The following is an 11,038-nucleotide window of genomic DNA, read 5'->3' on the forward strand; positions in this document are numbered from 1 at the left end:
ATAGAAAGATTGCTAAGCTTCCTGATATTCAATGTTTTGTTCAGGCTTTGGTTTGTATCAAGCCTGTTATTAAATCAGTCTCTCCTCCTTGGAGTCTTAATTTGGGTTTGAAGACTTTGCAGGCTCCTCCTTTTGAGCCTATGCATTCTTTGTATATTAAACTACTTTCTTGGAACATGTTGTTTCTTTTGGCTATCTCTTTAGCTAGAAGAGTTTCCGAATTGTCTGCTCTCTCTTGTGAGTCTCCTTTTCTGATTTTTCATCAGGATAAGGCTATTTTGCGGACTTTGTTTAAATTTCTTTCTAAGGTTGTGAATTCTAACAACATTAGTAGGGAAATTTGTAGTTCATTCCTTGTGTCCTAATCCCAAGAATACTCTTGAAAGATCTTTACATTCTTTGGAATATTATGTTGAAGCTACTAAAGATTTCAAGAAGACTTCTAGACTATTTGTTGTCTTCTCTGGTTCTAGAAAAGGTCAGAAAGCTTCTGCCATTTCTTTGGCATCTTGGTTAAAGCATTTGATTCATAAAGCTTATTTGGAGGCGGGACAGTACCCGCCTCAGAGGATCACAGCTCATTCTACTAGTTCAGTCTCCACTTCTTGGGATTTTAAGAATGAAGCTTCAGTTGATCAGATTTGCAAAGCATCAACTTAATCTTCTTTGCATACATTTACAAAATGTTATCATTTTTATGTATTTGCTTCTTCTGAAGCAGTTTTTGGTAGAAAATTTCTTCAGGCAGCTGTTTTAGTTTGATTCTTCTGCTTATGTTTTAAGTTTTTTTTTCTTTAAATTTATGGAAAAAAAATAAAAATTTTGTGGATTTAATTTTTTCAGCGGAAAATGGCTGTTTCTTCTGTTATGTGTGATCAGTCCACGGGTCATCATTACTTCTGGGATATTATCTGCTCCCCTACAGGAAGTGCAAGAGGATTCACCCAGCAGAGTTGCTATATAGCTCCTCCCCTCTACGTCACCTCCAGTCATTCTCTTGCACCCAAAGACTAGATAGGAGGTGTGAGAGGACTATGGTGATTATACTTAGTTTTTAGAACTTCAATCAAAAGTTTGTTATTTTACAATAGCACCGGAGCGTGTTATTACCCCTCTGGCAGAGTTTGAAGAAGAATCTACCAGAGTTTTTCTTATGATTTTAACCGGAGTAGTTAAGATCATATTGCTGTTTCTCGGCCATCTGAGGGAGGTAAAAACTTCAGATCAGGGGACAGCGGGCAGTTGAATCTGCATTGAGGTATGTAGCAGTTTTTATTTTCTGAATGGAATTGATGAAAAAATCCTGCCATACCGTTATAATGAACATGTATGTATACTCTACACTTTAGTATTCTGGGGATGGTATTTCACCGGAATTACTCTGTAAAAGTACATTAAACCTTTTATTAGGTATTTTTCATGTTAAACGTTTTTGCTGGAATGTAGAATCGTTTGCATTAATGAGGTACTGAGTGAATAAGTATTTGGGCATTATTTTTCCACTTGGCAGTTTGCTTGTGTTAATTATGACAGTTTCGTTTCTCTCTCACTGCTGTGTGTGAATGGGAGGGGCCGTTTTTGGCGCTCTTTGCTACGCATCAAAAATTTCCAGTCAGTTTTTCTGCATGATCCGGTTCATCTCTAACAGAACTCAGGGGTCTTCAAACTTCTTTGAAGGGAAGTAGATTCTCTCAGCAGAGCTGTGAGACTTATATAGTGACTGTGATTTAAAACGTTGCTCTGTAATTTTTATGTTTAAAATTTAATTAGTGTTATTTTACTAATGGGAACAAACCTTTGCTAAAAAGTTGTGTTGTTGTTAAGAGTGATGCTATAACTGTTTTTCAGTTCATTATTTCATCTGTCATTTAATCGTTTAGTGCTTCTTGAGGCACAGTACGTTTTTATTAAATAACATTGTAACCGAGTTGCATGTTTATTGCCAGTGTGTTAAACATGTCTGATTCAGAGGAAGATACCTGTGTCATTTGTTCCAATGCCAAGGTGGAGCCCAATAGAAATTTATGTACTAACTGTATTGATGCTACCTTAAATAAAAGCCAATCTGTACAAATTGAACAAATTTCACCAAATAGCGAGGGGAGAGTTATGCCGACTAACTCGCCTCACGTGTCAGTACCTGCATCTCCCGCCCGGGAGGTGCGTGATATTATGGCGCCTAGTACATCTGGGCAGCCATTACAGATAACATTACAAGATATGGCTACTGTTATGACCGAAGTTTTGGCTAAATTACCAGAACTAAGAGGCAAGCGTGATCACTCTGGGGTGAGAACAGAGTGCGCTGATAATTCTAGGGCCATGTCTGATACTGCGTCACAGCTTGCAGAGCATGAGGACGGAGAGCTTCATTCTGTGGGTGACGGTTCTGATCCAAACAGATTGGATTCAGATATTTCAAATTTTAAATTTAAATTGGAAAACCTCCGTGTATTACTAGGGGAGGTCTTAGCAGCTCTCAACGATTGTAACGCTGTTGCAATACCAGAGAAAATGTGTAGGTTGGATAAATACTTTGCGGTACCGGCGAGTACTGACGTTTTTCCTATACCTTAGAGATTAACTGAAATTGTTAATAAGGAGTGGGATAGACCCGGTGTGCCGTTCTCACCCCCTCCAATATTTAGAAAGATGTTTCCAATAGACGCCACCACACGGGACTTATGGCAAACGGTCCCTAAGGTGGAGGGAGCAGTTTCTACTTTAGCTAAGCGTACCACTATCCCGGTGGAGGATAGCTGTGCCTTTTCAGATCCTATGGATAAAAAATTAGAGGGTTACCTTAAGAAAATGTTTGTTCAACAAGGTTTTATATTACAACCCCTTGCATGCATCGCGCCGATCACGGCTGCGGCAGCATTTTGGATGGAGTCTCTGGAAGAGAACCTTAGTTCAGCTACGCTGGACGACATTACGGACAGGCTTAGAGTCCTTAAACTAGCTAATTCATTCATTTCGGAGGCCGTAGTACATTTAACCAAACTTACGGCTAAGAATTCAGGATTCGCCATTCAGGCACGCAGGGCGCTGTGGCTAAAATCCTGGTCGGCTGATGTAACTTCTAAGTCCAAATTACTTAATATACCTTTCAAGGGGCAAACTTTATTTGGGCCCGGTTTGAAAGAAATTATTGCTGACATTACAGGAGGTAAGGGCCACGCTCTACCTCAAGACAAAGCCAAAGCTAAGGCTAGACAGTCTAATTTTCGTCCCTTTCGGAATTTCAAAGCAGGAGCAGCGCCAACTTCCACTGCACCAAAACAGGGAGGAGCTGTTGCTCGTTACAGACAAGGCTGGAAGCCTAACCAGTCCTGGAACAAGGGCAAGCAGACCAGTAAACCTGCTGCTGCCCCAAAGACAGCATGAACCGAGGGCCCCCGATCCGGGACCGGATCTAGTGGGGGGCAGACTCTCTCTCTTCGCCCAGGCTTGGGCAAGAGATGTCCAGGATCCCTGGGCGCTAGAGATCATATCTCAGGGATACCTTCTAGACTTCAAATTCTCTCCCCCAAGAGGGAGATTTCATCTGTCAAGGTTGTCAACAAACCAAATAAAGAAGGACGCGTTTCTACGCTGTGTACAAGATCTATTATTAATGGGAGTGATCCATCCGGTTCCGCGGTCGGAACAAGGACAAGGGTTTTACTCAAACCTGTTTGTGGTTCCCAAAAAAGAGGGAACTTTCAGGCCAATCTTGGATTTAAAGATCCTAAACAAATTCCTAAGAGTTCCATCGTTCAAAATGGAAACTATTCGGACAATCTTACCCATGATCCAAGAGGGTCAGTACATGACCACAGTGGATTTAAAGGATGCTTACCTTCACATACCGATTCACAAGGATCATTACCGGTATCTAAGGTTTGCCTTCTTAAACAGGCATTACCAGTTTGTAGCCCTTCCATTCGGTTTGGCTACGGCTCCAAGAATCTTTACAAAGGTTCTGGGTGCCCTTCTGGCGGTACTAAGACCGCGAGGAATTTCGGTAGCTCCGTACCTAGACGACATTCTGATACAAGCTTCAAGCTTTCAAACTGCCAAGTCTCATACAGAGTTAGTTCTGGCATTTCTAAGGTCGCATGGATGGAAAGTGAACGAAAAGAAGAGTTCTCTCTTTCCTCTCACAAGAGTTCCATTCTTGGGGACTCTTATAGATTCTGTAGAAATGAAGATTTATCTGACAGAAGACAGATTAACAAAGCTTCTAAATGCATGCCGTGTCCTTCATTCCATTCAACTCCCGTCAGTAGCTCAATGCATGGAGGTGATCGGCTTAATGGTAGCAGCAATGGACATAGTTCCCTTTGCACGCCTACATCTCAGACCGCTGCAATTGTGCATGCTGAGTCAGTGGAATGGGGATTACTCAGATTTGTCCCCCACTCTGAATCTGGATCAAGAGACCAGAAACTCTCTTCTATGGTGGCTTTCTCGGCCACATCTGTCCAGGGGGATGCCGTTCAGCAGGCCGGACTGGACAATTGTAACAACAGACGCCAGCCTTCTAGGTTGGGGCGCTGTCTGGAATTCTCTGAAGGCTCAGGGACAATGGAGTCAGGAGGAAAGTCTCCTGCCAATAAACATTCTGGAATTGAGAGCAGTTCTCAATGCCCTTCTAGCTTGGCCCCAGTTAAAGACTCGGGGGTTCATCAGGTTTCAGTCGGACAACATCACGACTGTAGCTTACATCAACCATCAAGGAGGGACAAGAAGCTCCCTAGCAATGATAGAAGTATCAAAGATAATTCGCTGGGCAGAGTCTCACTCTTGCCACCTGTCAGCAATCCACATCCCGGGAGTGGAGAACTGGGAGGCGGATTTCTTGAGTCGCCAGACTCTTCATCCGGGGGAGTGGGAACTTCATCCGGAGGTCTTTGCCCAAATACTTCAACGTTGGGGCAAACCAGAGATAGATCTCATGGCGTCTCGCCAGAACGCCAAACTTCCTCGCTACGGATCCAGATCCAGGGATCCGGGAGCGGTTCTGATAGATGCTTTGACAGCACCTTGGAACTTCAGGATGGCTTATGTGTTTCCACCCTTCCCACTGCTTCCTCGATTGATTGCCAAAATCAAACAGGAGAGAGCATCAGTGATTCTAATTGCGCCTGCATGGCCGCGCAGGACTTGGTATGCAGATCTAGTGGACATGTCATCCTGTCCGCCTTGGTCTCTACCTCTAAGACAGGACCTTCTGATTCAGGGTCCATTCAAACATCAAAGTCTAACTTCTCTGAAGCTGACTGCTTGGAAATTGAACGCTTGATTTTATCAAAACGTGGTTTTTCTGAGTCGGTTATTGATACCCTGATACAGGCTAGGAAGCCTGTTACCAGAAAGATTTACCATAAAATATGGCGTAAATACCTATACTGGTGTGAATCCAAAGATTACTCCTGGAGTAAGGTTAGGATTCCTAGGATATTGTCTTTTCTACAAGAAGGTTTAGAAAAGGGTTTATCGGCTAGCTCATTAAAGGGACAGATCTCAGCTCTGTCCATCTTGTTACACAGGCGTCTGTCAGAAAATTCAGACATCCAGGCCTTTTGTCAGGCTTTAGCTAGGATCAAGCCTGTGTTTAAAGCTGTTGCTCCGCCATGGAGTTTAAACTTAGTTCTTAACGTTTTACAGGGTGTTCCGTTTGAACCCCTTCATTCCATTGATATAAAATTGTTATCTTGGAAAGTTCTCTTTTTAATGGCTATTTCCTCGGCTCGAAGAGTCTCTGCGTTATCAGCCCTACATTGTGATTCTCCTTATCTGATCTTTCACTCAGACAAGGTAGTTCTGCGTACTAAACCTGGGTTCTTACCTAAGGTAGTCACTAACAGGAATATCAATCAAGAGATTGTTGTTCCATCCTTGTGTCCAAATCCTTCTTCAAAGAAGGAACGTCTTCTACACAATCTGGATGTAGTTCGTGCCCTCAAGTTCTATTTGCAGGCAACTAAAGATTTTCGCCAAACTTCTTCCCTGTTTGTCGTTTATTCTGGACAGAGGAGAGGTCAAAAAGCTTCTGCTACCTCTCTCTCTTTTTGGCTTCGTAGCATAATACGTTTAGCCTATGAGACTGCTGGACAGCAGCCTCCTGAAAGAATTACAGCTCATTCCACTAGAGCTGTGGCTTCCACTTGGGCCTTTAAGAATGAGGCCTCTGTTGAACAGATTTGCAAGGCTGCAACTTGGTCTTCGCTTCATACTTTTTCCAAATTTTACAAATTTGACACTTTTGCTTCTTCGGAGGCTATTTTTGGGAGAAAGGTTCTTCAGGCAGTGGTTCCTTCTGTATAATGAGCCTGCCTATCCCTCCCGTCATCCGTGTACTTTTGCTTTGGTATTGGTATCCCAGAAGTAATGATGACCCGTGGACTGATCACACATAACAGAAGAAAACATAATTTATGCTTACCTGATAAATTCCTTTCTTCTGTTGTGTGATCAGTCCACGGCCCGCCCTGTTTTTTAAGGCAGGTACATATTTTTTAAATTATAATTCAGTCACCACTACACCCTTGGTTTCTCCTTTCTCGTTGGTCTTTGGTCGAATGACTGGAGGTGACGTAGAGGGGAGGAGCTATATAGCAACTCTGCTGGGTGAATCCTCTTGCACTTCCTGTAGGGGAGCAGATAATATCCCAGAAGTAATGATGACCCGTGGACTGATCACACAACAGAAGAAAGGAATTTATCAGGTAAGCATAAATTATGTTTTTTATTTTATCCCTCCCTCTCTAGTGACTCTTCTGTGGACTTACACATCTTGGGTATTTCTATCCCATTCATCACTAGCTCATGTAATCTTGCCAATTACATAAATTATGTTTTCTTTCATGTAAAAACTTACCTGATAAATTCATTTCTTTCATATTGGCAAGAGGAGACCCACTCTTTTTCTGGTGGTTATGATTTTTGTATAGAGCACAATTATTTCCAAATTGCTTTTTTTGATGCTTTTTACTCCTTTCTTTATCACCCCACTATTTGGCTATTCGTTAAACTGAATTGTGGGTGTGGTGAGGGGTGTATTTTATAGGCATTTTGAGGTTTGGGAAACTTTGCCCCTCCTGGTAGGATTGTATATCCCATACGTCACTAGCTCATGGACTCTTGCCAATATGAAAGAAAGGAATTTATCAGATAAGTTCTTACATAAATTATGTTTTCTGCCTCAGAGTGCCACAGGAGTTTTCAGACCGGAAGTAAAAAACTTTTCCCAGTGTGAAAATGTCACAAGGCCTCCACAATAGAGATGCATATTTTCTGCCAGTCCCCTGATGTACAAATGTTATCACAAATCTTACATTGTAGAATTCAACGTTAACGGAACATACAATTCTAATTGAATTTGAGTCAATGACAGAGGCACAGAAATCGCACAACTGCATGCTTCAATAGATCTAGTAAAAGAGATTATAATGTCCGAGCTTCCCCTAGTCTTCAAGCTCCTTATGTTGGGTTAAGGCTTAATTGGACAACCTGTATAACTAAAATCCAACATTCAGTGCCTGACTGGCTGTCTCAACATCAGTCGGAATAGTATTAGGTTAGTAGTAGGGGGAGTATTAATAGTATTGGGGTCATCCAGCTTTCTGAATTTTTCCCACCTGTCATTACTTTCTTTTATTCTTCATGCATATCCTGATGGTCCAGTCCTGTTTCAGATAATACACTGGGAACCGTGTTGTGTATTCCTTATATTTGTGGTTTATTATAGTGATAATGGATATATAATGAAAATGGGCCCATGGAAGTACTCCAGGATTGCAAGCACCTATATATTCCATATGAAAGGAACTCAAAAGGATGATGGTGTTTGGTTTGATGTAGTTCTGTTTGTACAGTTTTAAGACCATATCTGCAGAAATCTCAAGGTGATTTCAGGGTTTAATGTTTTCAGTCAAAAATAAAACTATCAGAAGTAGCTATCATCATGTGTTCACTGTAGGTGCAGTTAGAACTCTTTAGTGGTTCAGATGTATGTCCTTTGTCTATTTAACTTACAAACAGAACAAACCGAGCAATTCTGGCAGATCCAAATTATTGGCTACACAATGTTCTGTGTCTTGGTCCATTCCATTGCTAAGACCTTAATGTGTTTGCACTAATGCTTGGTTAGTCAAAAAAAAAAATCCTATTTTGTTTTATAAATTCATTTGTAGTTTATCTAAGGCCAGTAAACATACAGCTAAGTCATATTATAAGATGTGTTTCTATTATGATGCATAGGGCCCAATGGGCTAAAGCTGTCCACTTTTGGCGCAATAATCAAAAAAAAGATTTCTTCAGATTTCTTCAGTACAATTTTACCCTTGATAGCTGATTTTGCGTGATTACGCTCCATGCCAGCGAGTCTTTGATCATCAGGCCCACAGTGTGAGGGTTTTCTCTAAAATAGCATTTTATTTTGATTTGTTTATTTTTACTCTTGTGAGCAGGACTTTGACTTATAAGCCAGTAAGCAATAAATCCTAACACCCAGCTGCACACTGATATGTACTTGCAATTAGCTTTAAAATTAAACTAAACCATTTTATTCACATGTGTAAATAGTGCTATTTCATATCGACAATTAAGGGTTTACATTCTTTTTAAGGCAGGTTTAGCCAAAAGGTAAATTTGAATCTACAAGATTCACAAGTCTGTTGTATGATTTACCATTCCCCCCACAACCTGTGGTGATACTATGAACTTGTAAAAGTGTGTTCTGCCCAAATATATTCTGCATCACTACAGTGGCCTTAATTACGAATTTTGATCTAAGATCAGTTATGTGTGCATAGCACTGCATAACTAGACCACACTGAAAAAAATCACAAAAAAGTCGACCTACGCTCAATAGATGACCACCCCTGCTTGAAGATTTGGGCTCATCGTTCCACTAGGGTGATTACAGTGTCTTGAGCCTGTGGAACAGTTAATCTAGGCTGCCACCTTTTCCTAATTGCATATCAGTTTAATATACTTGCATCAAAGCAAGCAGCATTTTGTGGGATGGTCTTACTGGCTATCCTTCCTTGGACATAGGCAGGTATATGATCCCACTTTAGTACTGATCCATCAATACTTCTATGATTCTAGGGGAGTGTGAGTGAAGATTTTTTTAATGATACATTAATTTCTCTACACTCACAGTAGAGTTATTTGTTTTTTAATATTTACCCATGGATCAGTTTTCTTTCTAGTCACCTTCTCCTATTAGTTCACAAACAGCCAAGCAACCGTACGTAAAGGGGTAAATGGAAAGATTTTTTTTGTGGATCTGCCCTCTCAGGCTCCTGGGAGGCAATGCTACCTATAAGTAGTCAAAGGCAATATTTATATATAATTATATGGTTCTACTACAAGTGAGAAGGGATTAACTAGTAAGTATTAAATTAGTTTTACAATGTGGTGAGAAGAGATTTATATTTGTTATTAGAGGCTAATGTATATAGTTGTGTGATCCATTTTTGTTGATCTTATTCCTTAATCGTTTCTTCTTTTTACAGATTTACACAAAATCTATCAGCCTTCCGAAGAGAAGTCAATGACTCCATGAAAAACTCATCCTGCGGTCCCAACAGTAATGAAATGATGAGCTGACCTCTCCCTTCAATACCAACCATCTCCTCTCCCCACCATCTCTTAGCCCTTGTACAAAATCCTGCACATTTTTTTGGTAATATTTTGAATTATTTCTACAAATGGAGAAAAAATGATGCCTGGATTCCCCCTTCTCCCCTTACAACATGGAGGTGGGTAGGGGGCTTACGGACAAATAAAAGGAAACTCACCTGTTCACATGGACTGAGCCCCTATTGAAAATTACAAATATATATATATATATGTATGTATGTGTTATTTTGAGTGCCCAGTAATATCAACTGCCCCACAACACCCTTTCCCCATCAGCGTGGATGTACGAAGGACTGGCAGACTATTGCTATGTTGGAGTAATGATCTGTGGAGACTGCACTGAAAGGGTGAAACTGATTCTGCAAGGACATTTTGTAATAAATAATCCTTTACTGAGGAATGCAGTCCATTTTTTTCTCTTATTTTGGGTTATTCTGAATATTCAGAGACCAAATTGACTCCCCTCTGGTCTTGGGGATTAGGTTGTTTACATGAATTTTTCTACATATATATATATATTTATATAATACATTTAAATGTACTGGGACACCAGTAGTTGTAATATGACATTTAAGAAAATGTAGACCCACTGCTGTTATTAAAGTGAGGCTGACATCTTAAAACTACTTGAATTTATTTGAAGAGGACAGGTCTTTAATATGGTGCTACCTTTCTATCAAGTTCTTTTTGACAGCACGTAAAGTGATAGATAATTCTAGGCACTTCTGTTTATACTAAGCCTTCCACTTGGGATTAGGCAGAAACTTCTAACAAATTGTTTATCAGGAAACAACCTCATACTCCTGCTCACCTACAGCTTTGGTCTAGCTTGCCACTTGTTTTAGTGCTGTACCTGAATGCTGTTGTATGTCAATGCTTTTTAATATAATAGTGTTGAGATCAGCCAGGAAGTATTAATCTTGTTAATTCAAACAAGCCAATGTCAAAGATCACTCCCTTGTGATAAGGGAGTGACCATTTCTTCAGGAATAATTATGCTCATGGTTCAAATAGTAGTTCAAGATATGCTTATTTTATAAATATGATGAAAGGACCAGTAGGAATGAAACAGTTGATACTGCATTGTACATACGAGCTCTGGAGTAATGCAGGCTCAATATTAATATTTATTGGAAAGCTATGTGTGTAGCTCAATGGTAATTGATTCACTGCATTGTATTGCAGTTCAGTGAAAAGGAACATAAAGGATCCGCAGTATCATAGTTGTGAGTTGTTAGGCACTAGCGGGCTCTTGTAGTTCACATGCATACAACTGTCAGAGTTAAGATTTCAGGGTATAATATGTATACGTTTTCTTTCATAAGATGGTCCACAAGAACATCACATGTGGATGATAATTCCTGTCCATTAGCAGAAGGTGAAAACACCCTTACATTCCACA

At 40.4% G+C, this 11,038-nt stretch overlaps 1 protein-coding gene across 1 annotated transcript in view; it reads left to right on the top strand.

Annotated features, from left to right (window-relative positions):
- Nucleotides 1-10,259, top strand: part of XPO7 (exportin 7) — a 449,809-nt gene extending 439,550 nt beyond the window's left edge. The window contains exon 28 of the mRNA XM_053717951.1: nt 9,510-10,259. Coding sequence (XP_053573926.1) covers nt 9,510-9,603 — 94 coding nt within the window. The 3' untranslated portion in view covers nt 9,604-10,259. The remainder of the gene's footprint in view (nt 1-9,509) is intronic.
- The last annotated feature ends 779 nt before the right edge of the window (nt 10,260-11,038 follow it).

Source organism: Bombina bombina, chromosome 6 (genome assembly GCF_027579735.1).
Source record: "Bombina bombina isolate aBomBom1 chromosome 6, aBomBom1.pri, whole genome shotgun sequence".
In the NCBI taxonomy this organism is placed as follows: domain Eukaryota; kingdom Metazoa; phylum Chordata; class Amphibia; order Anura; family Bombinatoridae; genus Bombina; species Bombina bombina.